General features: G+C 45.0%; 1 protein-coding gene across 3 annotated transcripts in view; it reads left to right on the top strand.

The window, feature by feature from the left end:
• Nucleotides 1–27,044, top strand: part of LOC311521884 (NACHT, LRR and PYD domains-containing protein 12-like) — a 214,173-nt gene that overhangs the window by 16,880 nt on the left and 170,249 nt on the right. The window contains exons 1-4 of one of the 3 annotated variants that reach the window (XM_084630571.1): nt 258–348; nt 15,387–15,698; nt 22,840–22,878; nt 24,356–26,087. In XM_084630571.1, coding sequence (XP_084486697.1) covers nt 15,407–15,698; nt 22,840–22,878; nt 24,356–26,087 — 2,063 coding nt within the window. In that variant the 5' untranslated portion in view covers nt 258–348; nt 15,387–15,406. Of the gene's footprint in view, nt 1–257; nt 349–441; nt 575–15,386; nt 15,699–22,839; nt 22,879–24,355; nt 26,088–27,044 lie in introns of those variants that run through there. The other 2 variants (XM_084630572.1, XM_084630573.1) reach the window with 2 other exon arrangements.

The raw sequence follows: 27,044 nt of genomic DNA, 5'->3' as shown, positions 1-27,044 counted from the left end.
GCTGGCTGAATTGAAAGCAAGGCAGGGAGCCAGCAAGCACCAAGCACACATGCAGCTGAATCGAGCCACCCGAAAGGTGAAAGGGAAAATCAACATGGAAAGGAAGCAGCCTTTCAAGCTTGTTTTTTAGCTGTGTGCTCTTGTGCAGAGAAGAGGATTGTGCAACTTGCTGGGGGTGTGTTTGTGAAAAAAGCCAAAAACCCAAAACACAAAAAAGCAGAAGCCACCCCCCAAAATACACACCAGGTTGTGCAAGTTTCAGGGGAAGTGCTTCGTGTCCCTCCCCCTCTGTGCTCCTGTGTAACTGCCAGGCTCAACTGAGCCCCAGGAGGACAGAGCAGCACTGAGGTGAGTGAAGGGTTAACGCTATGTGTGGGTTGCTCTGAGTTTCCCTTTCACAGGTAAGTTTTCCTCATTCAGTGCAGACTCTGCAGGCTGGGGTGAGAGGGAGCCAGCGCTGCTCATTCTGGTCCTGGGCTCTTGTCTCCATTTGTGGGTCTAAATAGTGAGAAAACAGAGACAGAGAAAGGAAGCTGGCTCCCAAGTTCTGTCTGGACTCTCTCCCTGTCTCCCAGTAAGTGCACCACGCTCTGTGTTCCTGTGACTCAACTCGGTACAGCTTTGTATGGGTCAGAGGGTTGCGAGCTTTCCATTGGCACAAAACCAGACACAGAACCAGACCAGGGGTTGGGAGGGGATGGGGGCTCTAAATTGGGGTGTGGGCTCCAGGGTGGGGCCAGAAATGAGGGGTTCAGGGTGTGGGAGGGTGCTCTGGGCTGGGGCAGGGAGTTGATGTTCGGGAGGAGGTGAGGGTTCCAGCTGTGGGTACGAGCTCTGGGGTAGGGCTGGGGATGAGGGGTTTGGGGTGCAGGAGGGGGCTGGAGGCTGGGGTGGGGGCTTAAGTGGGGTGCCTCCTGGTCAGTGACATGCAGGCAGGCTCCCTGCCTGGTTCTCTGACGGGGTGTGCGGCGACAGGCAGAAGCGGCCAGCTGCCAGCAGCAGATCCAGCACCTAGGCGGGGGGAGCAGTAGGCTCTGCTCCATGGGTACTGCTGTTCCCCTTCTGCCTGGATTAGCCCTGCTCAGAGCACAGCTGCTCTGTGATGTGGCAGCTGGAAGCAGGGTTGCCAACTCTCCCAGACGGGATGCCATATTGCAGCGACGGCATCCCCATTTCCGTCAATGGCGTCCGGTCTGGGAAACTTGGCAACACTACCTGGAAGTGAGTTAAAGTACTTCTATTCAGCAAAACAAAAACAAAAAAACCTCACGACTGGCCCCTGACTCTGGCTCGCAGAACTTAGACTCCAGGGCTGAGAAACTGCTGTATTAGATGTTCGGGCTAGAGCCTGGGTCTAGGGCCCTGCAAGGTGAGAGGGGCCCTGAACTTTGGTCGCAGCCTGAGCCTGAACCTCTATTAACTGCAATTAAACAGGGCCCTGTGAGCCCGGGTCATCTGGTGTAGGCCAGCCACGGGTTTTTAATTGCAGCGTAGACGTACCCTCAGTGACCTGGATGCTATTCTCAAGTCTCCCTGAAGCGGCCTTGTGTAAGCTCTCCCTTATCAAAGTTTATGTCTGCACTGCACGGTTAACCCACGTGATTGGAACCTGCGTCTCAGCGTCCCCATAGTAAAGTTTTGGCTAGGGCGGCAGAGTGTTCTAAGTGACCTCTGTATAAGGGGGTGCAGAAATATTAGCAGTAAGTGAAAGAGCTGGGATTGGAACTCATGGTTTTTGGTCTGGCGGTTGAGTGTACTTTCCAGGAGGCTACAGAACATTGGATGGCAAAAGTGCCTCTCATTTTGCTTCCCAAAATCGTGAGAAGGCTGCAGCTTTTCACATCATCACAATAGGGACCAAAGCTGGGGACAAATCACACTACCTGAGTTAGCAACTCTGGTAGTTTTCTCGCTTCCAGCCCTTTCCTGTAAAGTGATAGTTTTTATTCTGAAAGAGGCAAGGGTGAGGATAGGGGGCCCATTTTTCTTACCACTTCTCCAACAAAAGTCTTCCCAGTGACACCTGACAAAGGGCCCCTCAGGTTTTCACTTTTAAAAATAGGGTCAATGAGACTAGAGGGCTGTGTGCACACCAGGGTTTGTACCTGGCTACCTATAGGCCCACCAGTTATTTTGGCCATCAGCTGTGCATAATTAAACCTTAAATTGAAGCTAAGAGTTTTTTCCCCCCTTCTGGGACAGGGACAGGGCTAGCTCTAACACTGCTTTTGAAGAGACAGGAAATGCAAGGGCCGCATGCAAAAGTGAAGCTGCTCTCTGATCATAGCAGATTGCACAGAACAGTTGTCCTACATTTCTGGGCAGCAAAAAAAAAAAAAAAAGTCTGAAACTCAGTCTAAACCAGCTCTTCCAGTGCCTCAAGGTAAGTCCATAATGCATGATATTTTTAGTGAGCTAATAGCATATTACAGTCAATCAAATTCTATGGAGAAAGCCAGAATCTTCAGTGCAGATAGACAAAGGAATATATGGGTGTGGCAAACTCTCTGCTCCCCCTGGAAATGGAGGGCATACGTGTGCAGCTTTATATGTTTGTATAGTTTGTTTATATAATTTGTATTAAAGCTGGAAGAGAGAATAACGGATTCCATTTGCTCTGGTTCCAAAATCTCTTGAAAGATCTCTGGAGCTGTGTTAGAAGTAAAAGAAAAAAGAAAAGGAGTACTTGTGGCACCTTAGAGACTAACCAATTTATTAGAGCATAAGCTTTATGCATCTGATGAAGTGAGCTGTAGCTCACGAAAGCTTATGCTCTAATAAATTGGTTAGTCTCTAAGGTGCCACAAGTACTCCTTTTCTTTTTGCGAATACAGACTAACACGGCTGTTACTCTGAAACCTGTCATTAAGTAAAAGAAAGTAACTGGGGTGGGGCAGTGGGGGTAGGAGCTGTAACGGTATGAAGGGTGCAATGTTCCTCTCTGTGTCCCCAAGTGAAGGGACAACTGAATCAGACACCCCAGCCCTAGGAGTGAAGAAGGGAGGAGCGCTTGCATATTCCATCTTTCTCTTCCTTCCCTCCGCCCCCCCTGAAAGCTCTTCCATGCAGGTCCGGCTCCAATGAGCTGGAGTGGGAGCAGTCATGAGTGCCGAGAGAAATAGCTCATCTCTCTGATATTCTCCAAACATACCAAGCAACTTGTGACTCCTCCCTTTTGAAAGAATGTTCATGGGAACAGAGGGTGGCAATGGAATGGACACATACAGTTTGCCTTGGTAAGGACTGCAGGATTGGGTCCCTAGTTTGTTCTTCTACCTTTGTGTTTTGTAGATGAAGTAGTTTATATTTAGTGTGGCCTGATTTGCAAGATTCTCTCTTCAGCTTTCTCGTAGCATCTGTGATAGAGCAGTCAGCTCCACATTCCACTGTGTTAAACATTGTGCATTTGAGAATTGGTAGGGTCAGTACAGGAGTCAGCAGCCTTTGGTTTGCAGCCTGCCAGGGTAATCTGCTGGCTGGCCACCAGACTTTGTTTACATGGACCGTCCGTAGGCACAGCCACCTGCCTGCAGCTCCCAGTGGCCGCGGTTTGCTTCAGTACAGTAAGAGGGAAAAAAAGGGAACATTCTTCCTCCAGTGGAAGCTTCCTCATCAAGAAATGTTACCAAAAGGAAAAGACGTAGAGTGTGTCTATTTTATTTTTACTAGAAGCAGAAAATTCTGAACATTCCCATAACAGGTCGGTCCTGCATTTTCGTTGCTACTGCAGCAGGCACCATGCCAAATACTGAGGAGTGTTTATAATGTCAGATCATTCTGTCCTTACCCCTTTCCTTATTTTGTACAGTTAAACTGCACATTCTCCCGGGGAATATTTTTAAGGCATTTGTAAAATAAAAATTAAAACAAACCATGCACATGCACAACTTACTGCTACTAAGACTTTGGAAGAAACTAAAATTTGTGGAAATTCATATTGCCCCATAAGTGGGGCATCAGTTGACTGTGGATGAATGAGCCCTATTCCATTTCCAACATTTGTCTGTTTTCATTAAATCCTAAAATCACTTCTCTCTGAAGAGTTGTCCACAATATAATATGGTCATTCTGACATTCAGGAAGGTGTTCCTGGGGTTCAGCCCAGTGTTCCCTCTAATTTTCCCATCCATGTGCAGATTGAATTTTGCTATGTGCACCAATATCAAGGTTATGTGCGGAGATTCGCCACCACTCTAAACAAATAACCTAGATGTCTATTTTTAAAAAGTTCATAGATATAGAAGAATGAATATTAAAACAAGGGATAATTAACAAGGTGCACTGCTTAAGATGTTTGTTTAATATGAAATCAAAGAAGAAAATTATTAACACTGTCCTTGGAGTACATGTATTTTATCCTCCTTTCTAACAACTCAAGCTAGTAAACACACCAAAGTGTGGCATACTGAAAACAGCTAGATAAATGAAAAAGTCATGGCCATTAAGTGAAAGCATAAAAAAAAAGCACCAGAGCCCCAGTTTAATAACCTACTCTTTCCATAGACCACTAAATCTTCAGGGAAAGCTGCTCTCTAAAAATGAAGTATCTGCCAAAACACTAGCATGCTACTGACTTTTGCAGTTCATAAAACTATCCCTCTTGCATGCATATTATCTGCACACAGAGCTCAGCTTTAAGATGCTAAACAAATCTCTGAGTCAACTAGAAAGAATCATGGTCTCATCTCAAATATTAATACAATATTTTCTGATACTGGAAAGGAGAAAAAGGCATTCACTCAGGCTTATACAATTTCTCTGGGATGTCAACTCTTAATTTAATACTTCACACACAGAGAACAGTAAAAATAAATAATAAAGCAACACAGAAGCAAAGAAAACCACAAACAAACAAGTGACATAGAAACAGGCAAAGTTCTCGTGGCTTCACACTTTGTGTGCCACCAACTCAAAAACTCAGAGTAGGCTCTGTCAAGGTTCCTTCCCCACTCTGAACTCTAGGGTACAGATGTGGGGACCTGCATGAAAACCCCCAAAGCTTATTTTTACCAGCTTAGGTTAAAACTTCCCCAAGGTACAAACTATTTTCCTTTTTCCCTTGGACTTTATTGCTGCCACCACCAAGCGTCTAACAGATATATAACCAGGAAAGAGCCCGCTTGAAAACGTCTTTCCCCCAAAAATCCTCCCCAAACCCTACACCCCCTTTCCTGGGGAAGGCTTGATAAAAATCCTCGCCAATTTGCATAGGTGAACACAGACCCAAACCCTTGGATCTTAAGGGCAATGAAAAAGCAATCAGGTTCTTAAAAGAATTTTAATTGAAGAAAAAGTAAAAGAATCACCTCTGTAAAATCAGGATGGTAAATACCTTACAGGGTAATCAGATTCAAAACATAGAGAATCCCTCTAGGCAAAACCTTCAGTTACAAAAAGACACACAGACAGGAATATCCATTCTATTCAGCACAGCTTATTTTCTCAGCCATTTAAACAAAACAGAATCTAACGCATATCTAGCTAGATTACTTACTAAATTCTAAGATTCCATTCCTGTTCTGTTCCCGGAAAAAGCATCACACAGACAGAGAGAACCTTTGTTTCTCCCCCCCACCCCTTTGAAAGTATCTTGTCTCCTCATTGGCCATTGTGGTCAGGTGCCAGCGAGGTTATCCTAGCTTCTTAACCCTTTACAGGTGAGAGGGATTTTCCTCTGGCCAGGAGGGATTTTAAAGGTGTTTACCCTTCCCTTTATATTTATGACGGGCTCATTAAGTTTTTACAAGCCCCTTAAGCAAACAGAGCACATTAACACATGGCGTCGGAGTTTGCAGACAGACCCCTGCTTTGCAGGCAGACCCAAAGAGCTTGCAAAAAATCATCCTACAAAGCACCTAACATCAAACCCCTAGTGCTTACTATTTATGAGTCAATGGGAGTATTCTGAAGAGCCAGAACTATAGCAGATAACAAAGATCTGGCCTTAATGGTTTTAAATACCTCTCCCCAAACAAATTTGAAACCTTAATGGAAATCACTTGGATTCCAGACATGTGATTTCCATTAAGAAAAGCATCTCTCCTGGCTACTGCAACCCTGGAGCTGGAACTGGGACACACAGCAGTTTAGAAAATAGAAGAGTGATACTGCAAATCTGAAGGAACAGAAATGGACACCGTGTAGAGTCAAGCACGAGGGTTTATTGCGCACAGCACTGGCGGAGTATCACTTCGCTTATTAGACTCAGAGACACTGCTAAACGATTAGTAACAATAGATTATATAGGGTGCTCATGGGCGGACAGAAGCAATGGGGTGGGAGGTCTCGAGCCCCTGGATAGGTTCTAGCAGCAAGACACGATTAGCACAATAAACCAATAGTCTAAAAGATTACATAATGGCCCCGCCCATGGCTCAGGTTAACATATTGCTAATACACAGGTGTTTTCCCTCAAACTATTCCTGTTGCAATGTGTAGGTTAAATCCTGGATTTTGGTGTCCATAGGAATGAGGTAGCTCTTCCGGTTGTCCAACAGGTACATTCCTGGGGGTTTAAAGGAAAAAGACAGTGAAAAGTATACAATGAATAGTAATTGTTTTAGGGTTCACCATTGTGTTTCTGAGAACTAGAGTTGGCATCTGCGAAGGAGGATACAGCTGTGAAGGGAGAGGATGTCATATCTCATACGGACATGTTGGGCCTCTCCCTGAACCCTGGTAGGCATTTGGGGATGGTGTTCACGATCTCCTTCCTGCACCGGGAGTAGACTTTGAGGCTCTTCTTAGTGCTTTGTGTGTCTGTAACTCATGATAATAACACCCAATTACTACTCCCCATCTGGAGTTTTGCTGACTTTGCTTATCTAGTTGAAACAAAGCGAGGTTGTCTCCTGTTCTTCTTAGCCATATATTGTTCATTGTTAGCTAGGCCCCAGGCCTCAGACCAAGCTGTGGAATTTGGGCCTGTGTGAAAAGTTCTTAGACAGAGACTATGGCTACGTTTTTACGTACACGTTAATGGATTTTGGCCCTTCAACATCAAACTTCAAAGCTATAATACATGTTCCCAGACAAAGCTAAATCCAAACATTTTAAGCAGCTGTTGGAGGTAGCCTTCATTTTAGGAACTAAACTAATTAATCTATGTACCAATTAAGCAATTCTGAAATGCTACCCAATTCAAAAGCTAGGCATAAATAATACACTGCCATTTTTGTGGTTATAAAAAGTTATTAAATGTGATTTTTAATGACAGATTTGGGGAGGAGTGTCATAAATATAAAGGGAAGGGTAAACCCCTTTGAAATCCCTCCTGGCCATGGGAAAGCTCCTCTCACCTGTAAAGGGTTAAGAAGCTAAAGGTAACCTCGCTGGCACCTGGCCAAAATGACCAATGAGGAGACAAGATACTTTCAAAAGCTGGGAGGAGGGAGAGAAACAAAGGGTCTGTGTCTGTCTATATGCTGGTCTTTGCCGGGGATAGACCAGGAATGGAGTCTTAGAACTTTTAGTAAGTAATCTAGCTAGGTATGTGTTAGATTATGATTTCTTGAAATGGCTGAGAAAAGAATTGTGCTGAATAGAATAACTATTTCTGTCTGTGTATCTTTTTTGTAACTTAAGGTTTTGCCTAGAGGGGTTCTCTATGTTTTTGAATCTAATTACCCTGTAAGATATCTACCATCCTGATTTTACAGGGGGGATTTCCTTATTTCTATTTACTTCTATTTTTTATTAAAAGTCTTCTTGTAAAAAACTGAATGCTTTTTCATTGTTCTCAGATCCAAGGGTTTGGGTCTGTAGTCACCTAGGCAAATTGGTGAGGCTTTTTACCAAACCTTGTCCAGGAAGTGGGGTGCAAGGTTTTGGGAAGTATTTTGGGGGGAAGGACGCTTCCAAACAGCTCTTCCCCAGTAACCAGTATTAGTTTGGTGGTGGTAGCGGCCAGTTCAAGGACAACGGGTGGAATATTTTGTACCTTGGGGAAGTTTTGACCTAAGCTGGTAAAGATAAGCTTAGGAGATTTTTCATGCAGGTCCCCACATCTGTACCCTAGAGTTCAGAGTGGGGGAGGAACCTTGACAAGGAGAAGAGATGATTTATTTGGATTCTTTTTAAAAAACTAACTCCAGTAAGCAGTAACTGTGTTTTTTCTCCAGCAGAGTCTCTCCCAACCCCCACAGCCCAGCTAGGGCTGGGAGAGACAGAGTCGAACTCTCCTCTTTCCCAGGCCACCACCCACCAGGAGATCAGTCAATATGGAATAATCTTTCACTTGCTCTTTTGCATGCTCATAAACCTTTTCCTGCTCTGCCTAAATGCTCCCCTCCCTTTCTGCGTTCATCCAGTTACTCTCCCCCAGTGCTTTGCTATATACAGCCATCCCACTCAGTGGTGTGACTTGGACTGTCATACGCTTTCCCTAGGCATCATTCAGCTAAGTGATATGGATTTAGCTTTTCCCTCGTAATACAGCCCCTGGATGTCTGCTGTCACTCTTCTACAAGCACCCCCTCCTCTGTCAGTACCTTGGTGCCCAGAACTGCCCCTCATCACAGCTCAGAGGGATACAGACACTGGGACACTTAATTATTTTCCCTCCTGCCCAGCATCTCCAAATACAAATGAAAGTACAAACACTTAGACCCAAGGTAAGCCCCGCACCCAGGGCTGTCCTCATGATTTTCGGTGCCCTACACAGTCCGACCACCCGCACCCACAGCCCTGGGCTGCCCTCAGGGGTGCAGGAGCTGTGGAGGGCAGGGAGGCTGGGGGGTGCGGGAGCAGGCAGAAGGGAGAATGGCGCAGCTGGCTGGAGCTGTGGGCCAGGAGGAGGAGCAGGTGGAAGGGGGAGCGGCGCAGCCCATCAGAACTGCAGGCCGGGAGGCGGAGCAGGGGGTTGGGGGCTGGGGAACTGGGGATGCCGGGGCCAGGAGGTAGAGAAGGGGGTGGGGGGCCAGGGAATGGGGCTGCCAGAGCTGCCCGCAGCCGGTGGTGGCCTTAAGCATACGCAGCATAGGGTACCGCCACTAACTGGTGCGCCAAATTTGGTGTTGCCCTATGCAGCTGCGCATGCTGCATTTGCCTAAGGATGCCCCTGCCCACACCGCAGGCACAGGGAAGAGGGGGTCTGGAACTCATGACTTCTGAGGAGAGGCTGAGGGAACTGGGATTGTTTAGTCTGCGGAAGAGAAGAAGGAGGGGGAATTTGATAGCTGCTTTCAACTACCTGAAAGGGGGCTCCAAAGAGCATGGATCTAGACTGTTCTCAGAGGTAGCAGATGACAGAACAAGGAGTAATGGTCTCAAGTTGCAGTGGGGGAGGTTTAGGTTGGATATTAGGAAAAACTTTTTCACTAGGAGGGTGGTGAAACACTGGAATGCGTTACCTAGGAAGGTGGTAGAATCTCCTTCCTTAGAGGTTTATAAGGTCAGGCTTGGCAAAGCCCTGGCTGGGATGATTTAGTTGGGGATTGGCCCTGCTTTGAACAGGGGGTTGGTCTAGATGACCTCCTGAGGTCCCTTCCAACCCTGATATTCTAGGATTGTGCAAGGGGTACTCAGTAGGCAGAGACAGCTCCATTTCTAGCTCAGAGAATGACATCTGAGGGAGCCCAGCCACCTTCTCACAGCTACATTCTGCCTGCAGGAATTGGATTTGCTTTCCCAGCCCCGTCCCAGCTGCACCAATGGGAGCCTGGATGGCAGGAACTGCTCAGGCTAATGAAGAGCACCTGAGTGATCTAGAAGCCATGAGTTAGTGAGCTCAGCTGCCAGCCACTTTCAGCAGGGTAGGGGCCAGAACAGTTAGTGAAGAATAAAATATTCTGTAACATCTACTCCTTCACCATTTTTCTTGGCTCTAATTTAGCCTAGAAGTTGGGAAAGTAGAACCAATTAAACAGCACCATCATTGTTTTCCGCTTAAAGAGGCGGTACCATGTGGTATTTACGCACAACTCTAATTTATAAAATTTGCAAAAGAATTTAGGATTTATGGCCAGTAGGAATATGGATGGAGGGCTTTATACTTTTCAGATATCCCCTGCTCCCTGTAATTCTAAATATAATATTTTCTTTTCCTCCTTTAAAAAAATTGTTGCCCTGCTTCTAATGCTAAAAGGGGAATAAAATGCACAAAATACCATAATCAGTATTGCAGCAACTTATATAAAAGCACGCAGCCTACAATACCCTATAGCTTATAGTAAATTCATATAATAGCAGGCCATAAATCAGTCTCCACTTTCCAAAACTACATATAAAATGTGTAACTGGGAAGCCTAACAAGGTTTAGAGTCTAAGAATCTGGACACTTAACCCAACCTACAGAGGCTCCCACCTGGCCCCGTGACCATCTCCATGAAGTCCTGCTTATCCCCATTGTGTGGTGGGATTTCAGGGGCAGGAGAAGTTGCTTGCTACCCACTGTCTTGTGATGCCCTTAGAAGATAGCGGGCCTATGGCCTCTATTAAGGATATCTCTTCTCTCATCTACCAATAGGCTCCCTTGGTTTCACCCACAGACCAGACATAATCCACTCTAGGTCCTCCCATTGCCTGACTCCACAGGGTCTTCTCTTCCCATCCACAGCCATGTACCTTCCAAACAAAACCTCCTCAGTGGTTCCCTTGCTTTTTCAGGCCTTGACATAATGATATAAGACAACGTATATTGTGCAGGAGTACAATTCAATGTAAGCCACCACTAGCAAGCCAGGCAAATTATAAACGCAAACCCGACCCAGTAATTCTCTACTCTTGCAGTTTCCCTTTTCAGCTGCCCCAGGGAAAAGCTAAGCTTTGCTATGTACCCTGAAGGACATCAAATTTGGGTTATTTTGAACCAAGGGAGGTGCAAATTACAAAGTTGTGAGGCCCTCACAGAGAATGCCCTGCTAGCAGCCCCTTCTTGTTTATACCAGCAGGGCTTTAGCATCTCTGCTGATCTCAGCTGGGGTGCTATGGCATGGGGAGAGAGGGGTGGGGGTATCTCATAGATAGGTAGCTCCTAAACCATCTACGACTAACTAACGTTACTGTTTTATGGGTTTTTTCATGATTTCCCCTTGCTGTGAGGCAGATCAGTATTACTGTCTCCATTTTACAGTGAACCAATGACAGAGCCAAGAATAGTACCCCAAAGTCCAGGTTCACAGGCCTGTGCATTAGTCACAAAATCATCCATCCCCTAATTTATCCCTGCTGGATTTCTTTTCCCTTTTTCCCCACTCTTGATCCCAGTCTCTGTCTTTCAATCTCATCACACTATCGCTGTCTTTGACAAGGCTGAAATTGGTTCCTTATTCCCTGCTCCTTATTTGTGGTTCCCTTATTCAAAGACCAAAATTTCCTAAATATTGAATGAAAAATTAATTTTTCAGAGATTTCACCATAATAGATGTGAATGAATCTTATAATAATTGATATTGGTGATTAATAAATTAATAATTTAAATAAAAAACTGGGTTTTGACTGGTTATGACAAAATATTTCTCAGGTCATCCCAAGTGACATGTCTCTACAACCATTAGACGGTTCTGAAGTAGCTGGGGTATGTCATTTCCTCGTCCAAAGCTTTATTCCTGACCAATATGCTCACCTATGTCTAGAGCTGCTTTTTTCAGGGTTTATTAATTTCAGTGTGTGTGTGTGGGGGGGGGGGGGAGGCGGGGTTAGCAATTTTTGAGTCTTACATGGATGTTCAAAAATTAGTGGGTTACAGGTATTTTTTAGTATATACAGTAATAAGTAATATATATTATACAGTCAGATTTACTGTAATGAGTAATCTCTCTGTAATGTTCCCTCGTGCATTTTAACATAGTTCTGCTTCAAACTTTTAGTGTCCACCAGCTGGGTCTACACAGATCAATTAATGCACAACATCTTGGTGAGCTTTAGAAATTGCACACCTGTAGTCCGCGTTACTGCTCTGTGTACACAAACCCCTAAATACAAGCAACCATATCTGGTGTTTTGTCTGATGTTCATTGGATAAACACCAATTTCATTTTTTTGTACTGGGGGTGTCTTTGTCTGTGTTTATCAGTTAAAACCTAAAACCATAAGCCCTCCATATGTCACACACACTCCCAACCTTCCATTCTGTAAATGGTGCTTGAATAAGGAGCTGGGTTTTGACTGCCCCTAAGTGACTAAACACTTCTCGGATCACTGCAACTGACACATCCCTACATCTGCTATGCCATTATGAAGGCATGAAGCTATGCCACTCCCAGAACTGAAGTTTCATTTTAGGGCTCAGCTCTGCTAGATATTGTACTCCCATTTCTCTTTTGGGTTTTCTTTGTTAGTATAGATACAATATTAATGAAAAATCAAACAAAATCATTATTTTGTGAATTTGTTGCAAATCCAGCTGTAATGTTTTCATGGAAATTATATGGACAGTTGCAAATTATGTCTATAGGAACCCTGGTTTGTTCTTAGACAAATTAAACACAGGAAAAATGGCTAAATTTATCAAAACTTGCTTGTTACAAATATAAAAATATTTATTATGATTAGTGTTGTCTTTTGCTCATTACACAACAAAGAAAATATGAAGAAACTCCACGGGCACAGCTGGCTTCTGTTGCAATGGGGCAAAATTGGTATGGCTGTACTGAATAAGTGTTGTGAACATGGCTTATCTTGGCTTGACATGACTGAACTGCCAAAGCAAATGGGGCAGGATTTCTCTTAGCAGCAGTTAATTTTGGAAAAGTACTGGCTACTCTGTGTTGATGATCGATACTGATCTTTGGGTTAGCAAATATGCCAACTTGAAGAGCAAATAACGTGTAGAACATCAAGTTTGGCATGACCTGACCTGGGGCATTGTAGCCCCCTGTTGGAGAAACATCACATGAGGAACCAAAGTGAATGATTAATGAGTGGGTAAACTTGGAATGACCCTTGACACCACCCCGTAGTCTCCTCCTGAAACACTAATTAGGTAAAAAATAATAATAAATGCCCACAGGTCATGTTTCTGGAACATGTGACTCCTTTGAGAGCAAAATGTATAAATGTTAAGCAAAGCAAAGTGTGATGGAGCAGTTGCCCTGCACTGGAATAAAAGGGGTTAAAAGAACCCTGGGAGAGGGCTGCTCCAAGAGCCAATCAGAAGAAGGCTGAAGGCAGCCAATTAGGGCCAGGGTAGGTCCTGTAAGAAGGGCTGCTGGGCAGAGGGAGCTCAGTCTCTCTCCAGCTCTGGAGGGAGATGGACAATGCTGGTTGGTAGAGTCTGGAACCACAGACAGAGCAGTGCTGGGAGAAGCCAGAGAGCCAGCAGGGCTCCAGCCTGATTAACTCCCAGGTTCAGGCCCTGACTAAGGGACCCAAGGGGGTACTAGGTCTGCAGAGGGCAACCAGGGGAAAGAAATAGGCAGCAGGTCCACCCCCCCATTCCAAATGATGAGAGTGGCCAATTCTGACTGCAGTTTGCCCCTGGGGCGAGGGGCCAGACTAAGGACTGCAGTGGGTCACTGATGTGAGTGGTGGCATCAGGAGTAGTGGGTTCCCCTGAGGGGAGGAGCCCAGAACATTGGCAGTGCTGTGGGGCAATACCCAGGGGAAGGGCGCCATGGTCTGGGAGGGATGCAGGTCCTGGTGTGGTGGAGACGGAAAGGTTAGGTAATAGCAGGCGAGACACTGCCAGAGGAGGGTGCTCCAGTGCTGGAAATGAGCTAATTTACAGCCTAACCAGCAGGAGGCACCATGGCAGTGAGTGCGACCTTGTTACACAAAGGAAGAAGGGGAACTATTAATTAATACCTGAAGAGGCCCATAACGCTGTTAGACAGAGTAGCCGAGACTCTGCTTCGTGGGCTCGAGTAGGACCTGAAACCAGAAGGTCTCAAGGCAGCTAAAGACTTGCTATGAGGGAATCTGAGAGAAACCAGGTGACTAAGAGAAGAGATGCCATCTGTAAAGCTGGTGGCTATCTGCCATGTTTGCCGATCAGGATACTGCGTTAGGCCAGCATAGTTACTGAGGGTGTATTTTTGTGGGAGAGAGGCTCACTAGGGGGAATGTGTTTTGTATAACTCTATACTGCTTGTATAATTCTCTCAAATAAACTGCTCTGTATTGCAGATAAGGGATTTTGACTTTTCACTGGTACTGGTGAAAAGGCCTGCCAAACCATGGGCCTGTAAAGATCCATTTCAATAGCTCCCGAATAAGCATGTTTATTAACTATATACGGACATAGAAGGCCTAGTTTAACACACACTGCTCCTCTGACTAGTTTCTGATGGCTTCTAAAACAGAAGAGTGATCACCGCTAGACAGCTCACAAACTACTTAAAGGGGTTGTGATGGGTTGGACTGCAGAAACCCCCCTGGGAACCGCCAAATGATGTGCCAAGACTACTAGTGCCCCTGCTTTCCCTGCCAGCTTGGGACTCCAGCACCCTGTCTTGATGAGTCACACATGCCAGTCTGCTCCAAACACAGACCCACGGTCTGAACCACATGCCCCAAAGCTGCAGACTTACCTGAAAGCAGCTTACAGAAGTGTTCCTGTCTTTGACACTCAGATGTCCAACTCCCAATGCGTTTCAAACCCCAAATAAATCCGTTTTACCCTGTATAAGGGTAAACTCATAAATTGTTCGCCCTCTATAACACTGATAGAGAGATATGCACAACTGTTTGCCCCCCCCAGGTATTAATACATACTCTGGGTTAATTAGTAAGTAAAAAGTGATTTTATTAAATACAGAAAGTAGTATTTAAATGGTTCCAAGTAGTAACAGACAAAACAAAGTGAATTACCAAGCAAAATAAAATAGAATATGCAAGTCTATGTCTAAGAAAACTGAATACAGATAAAAATCTCACCCAGTAAGCTTCCTTTTACAGACTAGTCTCCTTGGAGAAGCTTTAACCTAAGCTGGTAGAAATAAGCTTCGGGGGTCTTTCATGCGGGTCCCCACATCTGTACCCTAGAGTTCAGAGTGGGGAAGAAACCTTAACAGGGGTGTTGGACTTTTGGGACTTTGGGTGATTTTTTGCATTGGTGGACTTAAGACCCTAAGGGGAAAAGGACACTGCCAAACTTACTTGGGGGTGGGTCTTTTGCTTGTGGTTTGTGTTATGAATCCTGTTTGTGGTGTTTTCCCAACAAAATGCCGCATTGTTTCCCTCCTTTATTAAAACGATTTTGCTAATCTCAGACTCTGTGCTTGTGAGAGGGGAAGTACTGCCTCTTAGAGGCACCCAGGAGGTGGTAGGGGGCTCGAGCCGGTTTTGCATTGTGTTATTGAAACGGAACCCCTAGATACTGAATCCGGCCCTTGTTGCTGCCAACTCAGACGGGCAGCAGGGTTACATGTATGTGTACTGAATCACCACCTCAACAACACTATGAGATTCATAAATAATTGACTTTTAATTCTCCACTTATTTTTCAGATTATTGGTAATATCCTGTGATGACTACAGACAAAAATATGAAAGAAATCCTTCTAGATATACTGGACAATCTCTCAGGGGAAAAGGAAGGAGATCTTGAAAGATTTAAATTCATCTTAGCAACTGCTGACTATGAAAAAAAAGCACCAATCCCCAAAGGTCAGCTACAGGAAGCTGACACTCGGATGAAACTTGTAGACCTCTTGTGTGAATACTACAAGGAACATGGTGCAGTGAATGTAGCTATATCGGTCCTTGAAAAGATCAGTCTCAGAGATTCTGCTGATAAACTCAAGGAGGCAAGAAAGAAAGGTAAGAAAACCTAATGTTCCTGCAACTTCTGAATCTCTCCCCCTTTTGAATATTCCCTGAAATGGGTGCAGGAGGAACAGCTACAATCTAATTATTAAAACTGGTTGGAAAATAGATCTATCTCATAAAAAATGTTTAGATTTTGAAATTTTGTTTCATCCCAAATTGAGACAGAAACTTAAACGTTTGAAGTTTTTCAAGAATTGAAATGTTCCAAAAAATGCTTCATTTTAAAAAATGTGAAATGTTTTCATTTTGACATTTCTATTTTTTTATCAAATATAAATATAAGGTCTGGTCTACACTATAGCCATAAATCGGTACGTCACTACGTCGCTCCGGGCAACGTGGTCATGCCGACCTAACCCCCATGTACACAGCACTATGGCAGTGGTAGCCAACACAGCTACTGCCTCTCCGGAAGGCGGATTAACTAAGCTGACGGGAGAGCACTTCATTAAAGTGCTACAGTGGCACAGCATTGTAAGAGTAGGCATGCTCTGAAATGCAATACATTTTGAAAAGACAAGTCATTTCTCAATAAAAAATCAAAACGTTCTGTTACAAAAAAATGTTGAAACAGCATGTTTCATCAAAATGCTCTTTCAACAAAAAATTCACCAGAATGGACATGTTCCCACAGAATGTTTAAATTTTGACAAACTGACATTTTCCTACAGAAAAATGTTCCATTGGAAAACTTTCAGCCCGGTCTATTAAGGACAGATTAGTAGATCTGAGAACAGATTCAAAAATCTGAGTGCTGGAATGCATCCATTTAGATCAATGTATGGTGTTTCATAGTGTCTGTGTGATTGGATGGCCTCTTTTCTTGCAGTAATTCTTACTGATATATCCACAGATTAGCTCCAAAGTAAATAAATAAAAACTCAAATATGGGTATTAAAAACCACAGAACAACACATCCAATACTGGTTAAATCTTACTCCACTGACAGGACAACTTCAGTATATTCCCTTTTGTTGTTTTATTTCTTGCTGTATTTACCCAATCTCACACAACTGCATGTAGCCCTCCCCCAAGACAAGAAGTGTAACCCACTACACAGGGAACAAAATACAACAATACAGACCCCAACAACTGAAACACCACATCCAAAATAACAACGTAACAAATGGTGTCCTGTCCTGGTGGTGACAGGAAAAAAGGGCTCTAGGGAAGGAAAGGGTTAATAACTAATAAATGCTACAACATGAATAATACAATACATTCCCCACCTCCTGCCATTCACTACTGCACCACAACCCCCAGCTCCCTCCCCAGCTCTTTGCCCAGAGATTAGTGTAGCAGTACCACAAACATTGACCAGTTTAAAGAAAACAAAAGGGGACCTCTTATGATATTTTCACTCCTAGGTGGGGCAGGGCCCTCTCTTGGCACCTTGGATTGGAGTCCTGTGGAGGCTTCAGTTGGCTGGCACTGGTTTGGTTCTGTGCCTCCCTGCACACGGGTCTCCACAGGGCTGGAACTGTCTGACCGTGCGCTGCATCTCACAGCAGTTCAAAGACCCCCTTTGTGTGGAGTGGGAGTTAATGAGAGACTCCCTGAGCTGTTCAGTGTCTCCCCCAGCTCCTAATTCAGACAGCCCAAACTTGAAGCTAAAACCAGTCCCTTTGTCTCTGAGTCAGGCTGTCCCCTCCCACTGAGGGACTGAGTAGTCCTGGCTCATTACTGGCCCAGGAAACTGCCTCTATAAATCATTCCATACATCTCAAAACAGACTGAAAGGAATTTTACTGGACTATTCAGAAACATTCATCATTGTGGTGAGAACAAACTCTAGAATATAAATTTTCCTGCAAGTGGCCTGTGCCTGTTCTCGCTTGTGTGAGCTAGATGCCTCTGCTGCAAGCTCTTGGAGTCTTAGAGAGAGGAGCATGAGCAGAGAAGAAATAGGGTGTTGCTATGCTGGAAGGCATTAATGGGTGCCATCAACTGACCGATTGCTATAGAGACAACTTCAGAGATTCTTCAAGCTGTTGCTATGCTAAATAGATGGCAGGGACTTCATGTGTTTCCCTTTCTTGGGTTTCCAATTTCCCCAGAAATCAATAGGGTTCCTGCCATTGATGTAATGAGCATTCTCTGACATTTTGGGATTGGCTGCTGTAACAGGGTCGGGAGGGATGGCTACAGGAGAGTAACAGAAGGCAGATATATTAGCCCCAGGTTAAGTAGGTCCCTTTTCCCTGGGTAAGGTAACAAGGAAGGGTCCAGAACAATCAGGATCCTTCTGGAGATAATTAAGACTGACAGGCTGATTAGAACACCTGCAGCCAATCAAGAAGCTGCTAGAATCAATTAAGGCAGGCTAATCAGGGCACTTGTGTTTAAAAAGGAGCTCACTTCAGTTTGAGGTGTGTGTGTGAGGAGCTGGGAGCAAGAGGTACTAGGAGCTGAGAGTGAGAACGCATACTGTTGGAGGGCTGAGGAGTACAAGCATTATTAGACACCAGGAGGAAGGTCCTATGGTGAGGATAAAGAAGGGGTTGGGAGGAGGCCATGGGGAAGTAGCCCAGGGAGTTGTAGCTGTCGCACAGCTGTTCCAGGAGGCACTCTAGACAGCTGCATTCCACAGGGCCCTGGGCTGGAACCCAGAGTAGAGGGTGGGCCCGGATTCCCCCCAAACCTCCCAACTCCTGGTCAGACACAGGAGGTGTTGACTTGTACTGTTGGTTCACAAAAACGGCCAAACTGAGGGCTGCCGTGAAGCTCCAAGGCGAGCAAATCCGCCAATAAGTGCAAGACCCACCAGGGTAGAGGAGGAACTTTGTCACGCTGCCATATTCAAAAATTATCACATTACATACACACAGAAGGACAAAGAGAGAAATGCCTTTGAATTGAGTGTAAGGCCTTCGCAATCTCGACTATTAATATTCTACTACTGAGAAGTCCACTAAGAACTGCTCTCTTTCAAAATGGCTGCCATCTCCATCAGGACTGAAGTCCAAGCCCACAGTCAGGTGGCTATTTTGAGAAGGGCATCTATTTACCATTGTTCTCAGAGGGACTGAAGTCTCAGGCTGCGTTTAACAAATATGGGTGTTGGTCTCCCTCTCATTGGAAAGTGGGTTTTTTGGCAGCACTGCCACGACAGCACTTTCATGCCTCAAGTGTAGACAAAGCCGTAGAGAAGAATGTTCTGCACCAGCCTCTGCTGGCAGAAACTTTCAGTTATGAAAAAAGGAAAAAATATAGTCCAGAATATTTATTTTCAAATATTACTTATTGCACTAGATTTACTCAACAGAGGAGAGAGTAAGGGGAAAACAGAGCTGTGTGTGGAAGGATACAAGAGGGGGAAATGAGAGTGAGAGAGTGTGTGTGTGAGAAAGAGAGAGGAAATGCGGGGTGCAGGAGGAAGGGTGAAACTGGAGCAAGTTTGTGCAAGGGACTATGGAGGACAGAAAGGAAGAGGATTTGGAGTATGCATGCAGGGGGTGTAGGGAGGTGAAAGAGGCAGGGAACTTTTGGCACAGTTCTGTGTGAATCTGGTGATTCAAGGCATTTGCTAACCCAGTTTGACTGGACCATGTGCTCTGAGTGTGGAGTAGGGCAGCCAGAGTATGCCATTGAACCTGGCCTTAAAAATTAAATTAAAAAAGAATGTAAGGTTGATACTTTCTGTCTTCAGATTGGAAGGAGAATATGGAAGGGATGAAGACACTAGTGCGCATGAGAGCAGAGAGGGTGACAGCAGTGGGAGGGAAGGGGGAGCTAGTTTTTTTAAAAAAGAAATTCCATGATATGCCACCCTCAAACTTGGGCTAGTAGCAGGATTTGAACTCTGTCTCTATAAATCCCGAGCTCAGCTGGGACCTCATCATTTGAGCTATACTCAGAAATAGTTGTTAGCTTTTGACAAGGCTGAAGTATCAATACGTTTACTCTCTTGAGCTGCTTACCTGTGGGGGAAAAAAGGTCTGTTTAAAAAAATTCTGTCCTGCTTTATTATATATAAAGAAGGCTTGAGTGTTGAAAGTGTTTTTTGTTCAACTCAAGCTTCTGATATACAGTTGCAAGAAAAGATATCTTCAGAACTAATGCCCCTTTAATTATAGGACTGAGAGAGCTTCCAAACCACTTATCTGGACTTGCAGTGAGACCCCTGCCAAAATTGGGGATGACTAAATGCTGCAGTATTGAAATTTCTAAATATATATATATATATATATATATATATATATATATATATATTTAGAAGAAAATCCCCACTTTGTTAACGTTATTTGTTTTGTTCTTTGTTGGGTTGCTTCCAACCCTTTCAGATTGTTTGTTTGTTTTTTATAATAATACCCAGCTCTAATATAGGGCTTTTCATTAGCAGATCTCAGTGCTCATATATCATTAAGAAAGACACTATGGCTATGTCTACATAGAAATGTAATGGGACTTGATTTGTGGGATTTGAGTCAGCTGACCCGTGTCAGGGAACCCTGGGTTTGAGCACCTACACTGCATTTTAACCCTAGGTTAAGGATTTTCTGACCTGTGCTTGAACCCAGGACTCTGGCACCCACACTGCAGTGCACAGACCTGAGTCAAAGTAACCCTATCCCAGAGTCAGCCTGGTGCCCCCCCATCCCAGAGTCAGCACTCTAGCCCTACAAATACGTTCCATTGTGGGGGAAAACTAATGCCCACCCTATTTGTTAACTTTGTTAACTGTAATGGTGTTGTTGATGGGATTCAGGTGCCCATAAGGACACATGAGTACATCAGCTGCATAATTAGCACCTTTGGCGGCTGTCTCAGTAGAATGACTGCAGTTTGTGAAGGCTTGATCCTGAACTGCCATCTAATCTGAGAACTGAGCTCTCCACCTCTAGGCTGCGTCACACTGGCAGGTAAAAATTCCCATGTGCTCCTGTTCTGTGCATAATTATGATGTCAGTCTCCAGGGCTGCCAAACTATTAAATGAAACTTTGCAATTCTTAATTTTTAAAAATGGGCTATTCAATTAAGCTGTTTTTGTTTGGGTTTTTTAATTTATTTTTGTCTGTCTTGAAGTTTGACATAAAATGACGGTATCAGAGGAAAAACACACCCCCACCCCAAGCTGGCTGCTGCCAGCTACGGACTGCTGCAGTGTTTCCCCAGGGCTTGGGGTGAAGTGTGCTCCTCCCAAGGATCCCTTATCCCTGCCCCCACCGCACCCCGGGAGGCAGAGATAAAGGATCCCTGGAGTTTGTGGGGAGGTTTTGGGACTGCTCGCGCTCATTGCCCTCACAGCGCACACTGCCCAGACATCTCTAAACATGCAGCCCCAGGGAGGGCAGGAGGGGCCTGGGAGCAAGGGTCAGAGAGTAGAGTGGGACCAAGTGGCTGCCCTGCAGGGAAAGGATAAAGCCGAACATCCTGGCAGCTGGGAGCCATCTCCCACCTCTCAGCTTTGTTCCTGGCAAGCTCTGCACAGCAGCAAGGAAGAACTGGAGCGAAAGCCGCCGCCACCACCATAGGAGTGTGATGGGGTGCACTAGGCCCAGAGGCCCCCTGCTGGAGGCCTCAGGATCCTGCCACTCTTGTCCCAGGAAAGGAGTAGTAGAGGAGTCCTCCAAACAGCCTAAAGTGGCTTCAGGGGACACAGCCAATCAAGGCACAGGAAGGCCGTCTAAAAAGGACCTGCAAAGCCAGAGACAGGCAGTTCCTTGCTGGAGCCAGAGGACTGGCCAAAGGGAACTGCAGCACCATGGACAGATCTGTGCCAGCTGGGACTGGGGGAGCGAGCGAGAGAGGTCCTGGCTGGCAGCTTAGTTAAAGGGACACAGCGGCGTGTGGCAGCTATTCTTAGGGTCGCTAGGCTGGGACTTGGAGTAATGGGCGGACTTGGATGCCCCCCATAGGCCACTGGGAAAGTGGCCTATAATTGGACAGCCATAACTCTCAAGAAGGGGATCTGAACTACGTAGTGGCCTGTCTGAAGAGCTGGGGCCAGAAGGGTGCACAGAGGATGTATCTATTGCTGCCAGGGAGGAGCCCTGGGGCTACGGCCTGATACCGGGACTGGAGCTATTTAAAGACTGAAGATGCACCCGACCAGAAGGGGCACTCGTGAGAGGTCAGTGCCAGGCCGTTACAAGGAGGCTGCAGGGAAGGTTTGTGGCTGGTTCCCACTTACCATCCTGACCGTGCCACAGCTGGGGCACCCCTGCACACGCAGCCCCAGGGGGCTCGAGAGCAAGGGCCAGAGAGCACCGTGGGAACAAGCGACTGCCATGCAGCAAGGAGGAGCTGGAGCTGCTACCACTGAGGGAGGCAGTGGGGGAATTTGGGGGGCTGACTCCCACTCAGTCCCCTGACAGTGCATGCAGCCCAGGCAGCCCTGCACATGCAGCCCCAGAGGGGCTGGGGGCAAGGGCCAGAGAGTGGAGTAGGGACCAGGCAGCTGCCCTGCAGGGAAGGGGAGCAGCAGGGCTCCTGGCTCAGCATGGCCAGGAGAGGGAAGACTCCCAACATCCCAGTGGCTGGGAGCTGCCTCCTGCCTGGCAGCTTTGCCCCTTGGTTCGGGGAAGCTCTGTGCAGCAGCAAGGAGGAGCCAGAGCAGGAGCTGCTGCCACTGGGAGAGGAGCAGGGATCGTGTTTTGCCAGGCAGTAATGGAGCTTCCGGCTGCTGGGCTGGCTGCCTCCAGCGCTGCTCCTCTGCCACCAGGATCTCTGGGATACACCCAGAGGGCTTCCAGGACCCAAGGCAAGCCAGGGCTATGTGCACACAGGAAAGCAATAGGGCGTGGATCCTAGGTCCCAGCTTAACACGGGCTCAAACCCTCCAGCCCTGCAAGGTCCTGGGACCCTAGATCTGAGGCCTAGGTTAGCACAATTGGTGCATGGACACAAGGGGGGTTAGACTGAGCCCAGGCTTACATTGCTGTGTAGATATACTGTACGTGGCTACTCCAGTGGTTTTAAAAAAAAGAGTATTGCTTCTGGTGGACGTTTTGAACAAGTCACTGAACTAGTGTCGCCAAAGAAATTCTCTTTGTCTGCCTCAACCGTGGGTTTACTAGGGAGCTTATTACTGCAGAGAGCCCTGAATGAATGACTTGTCCCAACGTCCTGAACTGCGTGATACTCTGTGATTTTTGTTGCACTAACATTCATGTGAAATTTCTCTTTCAGCTTTGGGTCCTCAGCAAACACCTGAAACATCAGCAAATGGTATGTGACATTCAATAAGGAATTGCATTGCATGATTACCAGTGATTACCAGCATTAGGCTAGGTCAGCCAGACATTGGGTTTATTAGTAGAAATAATAAGTAACCCCTCAGAGCGCAGTCTCGTCAGATCACACCGGTTACGCAGGGTTGGATGGGAGATGAGGAAATGCATGGGGAGATCTCCAGGAAAGAATCAGGGGCTGCAGAACATGGTGCTGGTGTGCAGCTCTTGTCTCAGAGGCAGGACTGAACCAGTGCAGCAGCATGATGCTGGAAGGCCCTCTCCTGCTAGGGACGCCATCTTTTAAACGAGTCAAAATAACTAGAGGTCAACATTTGGGGTCACTGAAAGTGCTGTGGGACTTTTTAAAACCTCTGGGCCCTGGACAAATTTTAGGTTATATTAAGTTATATTCTTTGCACCGAAATTCTCACTACTGTTTCAGTTATACCTGTCATTCTCCATCACTTCATGCCCTACTTTGTTACAGAGGGCCACTGTGCGCTGTTAAACACTTGACAGGTTTCACCCTAGAGGTGGCTGCATTTCAGTAACTGATGAAGTGATTCTTATATATGTGTTTAGAAGTGTTATCTGGAGTTTTCAGAACCCCCAACAGGGGAACGTAACTATTTCACTCTAGGCAGTGTAAGGAATAAATCAACAGGAACACAGCACTTCTGTCTGATAGAACACGCTTACTTGCATGAATCTTATCTAAAACTGCAGTTTATTAGATTTAAGCACACAAATATAAGCAATAGGTTTAGAACATCCCAGATATTTACCTGACATCTAGAATGGTATTGAGTAATTAACATCAGGTTCACAGTGCCCAATTGCTCACGCACTGGGGAGAAAGGGTGTCAGGAAAACGTCTTTCAAGATGGTGTCAGAGAATTGCTTCCAGGTATGCTCTATTAGGTAACCTTTTATAACAGCAAAAACATAGGTCATAATGACCCCTACTGAATCAACACTTTTCCTCACTTTCAATAAACTTCTAATATGAGAGATGTCTAGATTCAAGTCTTTCCAACCACCAAAGTTTTCAGTCTTAGTTATTTACTTGTCTCTACTCTCCTCCCATTCTGATTAGCAGAAACTGTAGCTAGTTTTAACTTTGCTTGTAAAAGCTTGTCTCCAAATTAACCCTTAACTATGTGGTGTTCTATTTCATTAATTCATGGTGGCTGAAAGCATATAATATGGCTGCAGTTGGCTTGATCATGTCCTGGGGGAAACACCCCTCAAATCCAGGGCAACAGAAGGTCTGAGCCTACACTTTTCTCTCACATCACTGATTTCAATGGGACCACTGATGTGAGTAAGGACTGCACCTGTAGTTAATTTGTGAGGGGATACTTTATGATGAAAGGTGTACTATAAATATACAGTACCAGTATTATTGTTTAAATAGCTTTATTGTAACATTACAGTAATATCTAATGCTTCTTGTCTTGTCACTAACTCAGCTTACACAGTGAAGTATAGAGAACATATACGAAACAAATACAGCGCAATAAAAGACATGAATGCTCGTCTTGGTGAGAATGTGAAGCTAAACAGCAGATACACAAAGCTGATCATTGTAAATGAACATCGTCACAAAAAGCAGAGAGAACATGAAATAATGGCCTTGGGACGGAAACATGCAGAAATCATGGCTGAGCATGCTAGTCCTATCACCATAGCCAATTTATTTGACTCTGATAAAGATGGACAGTCACCACAAATTGTCGTGCTGCAGGGAGCTGCAGGGATTGGAAAAACACTGACAGCAAGAAAGATCATGTTGGACTGGGCAAATGAAGAACTGTATCAGAGCAGGTTTGATTATGTTTTCTACATAAATTGCAGGGAAATTAACTTGGTCAGTGAGCAGGGAAGTGTTGAAGATTTGATTTTAAAGAATTGTCCTGATCAAAATGCACCAACTAAAGAGATTCTGATGAATCCAGAAAAACTCCTATTCATAATTGATGGTTTTGATGAACTGAGATTTTCCTTTAATCAACCAACAGGTAATCTGTGCTCTGATCCCTGTAAGAAGCAGCCAGTTGAAATCATACTGAGCAGTTTATTCAGGAAAGAAGTGCTTCACAAATCCTACTTAATAATTACTACAAGACCAATTGCCCTGGAGAAACTTGGGCAGTGTTTGAAAGATGAACGTTGTGCATATGCAGAGATCTTGGGATTTTCTGAAAATGAGAGAAAAGAATACTTCTACAAGTTATTTGGGAATGAAGAACAAGCAAGAAAAGCCTTTAACTTTGTAAAAGACAATGAAATGCTGTTCACCATGTGCTTTGTCCCCATTGCGTGTTGGATCATCTGCACGGTTCTGAAACAGCAGATGGAAGCAGGTGAAGATCTTGCACGAACTTCTGATACAATCACTGGAGTCTACATGCTCTATCTCTTCAGTTTATTAGAGGGTCACAGCAGCAATTCAGAAAAACAACAGGTACAAGATAACTTGAAGGGACTTTGCTCTTTGGCTGCAGATGGACTCTGGAGGCAGAAAATACTGTTTGAGGAAGAAGATGTCAAGAAACACGGCTTAGATAAACCTAATTCCCTCTTTCTGAATGAGAACATGTTTCAAAAAGGCATTTTCTGTGAACGTGTTTACAGCTTCATTCACTTGAGTTTTCAAGAGTTTTTTGCAGCTTTGTTTTATGTGTTGGAGAAAGAAGAAACGGTGAAAAAATCAGAAACTGCTATACAACCTGTGGAAAAATTGTTTGAAAAGTGTGGAAAATCTAGGAATTATTTAATGTTAACAGTGCAGTTCCTCTTTGGTCTCTTAAATAAAAAGAGAATGGAGAACATGGAGAAAAAACTTAGCTGCAAATTTTCACCCAAAATTAAAAATAATTTACTAACATGGGTTAAAGAAAAACCTTTTTCATCGTTGTTCAACTATGATAAATTGCCTTCTGATAAAGAGGAGATGATTTTCTATCTGGATTATTTTTACTGTTTGTATGAAATTCAAGAAACAGAATTTATGCAGAGTGCAATGAATCATTTCACTGAGCTAAAGTTTACTCATCATACCTTTACCAAAATGGATCAAATTGTTCTTCAATTCTGTATAAAGAATTGCTGTAACCTGGAGTCTGTTTACATAGAGAAGTGCAGGTTTCTAACTGAAGACCCGAATGAAGATTCCCCAGGACCATGCAAGTGGCCACTTCGGTGAGTGTTATCTGAGATCTAAAAATATGTATGTAACTAACTTATTTTTTTTAAACATTGATTTTTTTTCCCCTGGGTTTTCATAGTTCACAAATGGCCAAATGGCCCACCATAAAAGTGACCCAATTTAGTGACAAACATTAAGACTGGGAAGGACCGTGCCCAATCCACCCCCAAACCTTAAAAGCATGGAAATAAGAAGTTAAGGGGAAAGACTTGTGCACTCATTTCTACCTTCATGTTGCCTAAACATTGTCAGTAATGCTGCAGCGCTCCATTTGGCTTTCACCTCCAACTCCAATAGCTACCAAAAGCAATATGTACCCCAACTTCATCACACTCACACTACAGTGCAAAACTCTATGGAGTGCTAGAGTGTGGAGCTGGAGGGAATGAGGGATGAAGAGGTTGTGGATGGCTGAGATCTTTTTAGAGATGGAGTGGGTGTTCTGGAGGCAGCAAGAGAAGAGGAGGCGAGGGTGGGAAAGCAAAGGGGTGGACATAAGGTTAGGCAGGATGGCAGCAGAGGGGCCAACGTGGTGGTGTGGTGTGTGTGTGTGTGGGAGGCAGAGAAGGAGAGGATTGAGGGAGAGCCCAGGTTAGGGCAGATATCATCAGAAGTCAGGAGGCAGTTATGGATATGGGACCTATATCTATTTGGGCTGGTGGGAAGCAAGGGGAGATTAGGATGGAGTCAATAGAGCAGGTGGGAACTGTAGAGGGGTGAGGGAAAACAAGGAAGGGGAAATGAGGCCAGTGAAGGGGGAGAGAACAGCTACTGTGGTGCAGAAATGGCGGTGTAATAAAAACCATGGGTGATTGACAAGATTACAAACAGTAGCAACAACAAAAATTCAGAAGAAATTGAGCTACAAAGCTCTAACAAGTCTCTCTACGGAGTTTGCGCAAATGGAGATTTAAAACAAAGAACGAGGAGGACTTGTGGCACCTTAGAGA

Source organism: Lepidochelys olivacea (assembly GCF_965140295.1).
Source record: "Lepidochelys olivacea isolate rLepOli2 genome assembly, chromosome: 6".
Classification (NCBI taxonomy): Eukaryota; Metazoa; Chordata; order Testudines; family Cheloniidae; genus Lepidochelys; species Lepidochelys olivacea.
Note: the sequence above shows the minus strand (reverse complement) of the source record. Positions and strands in the feature narration are given on the sequence as shown.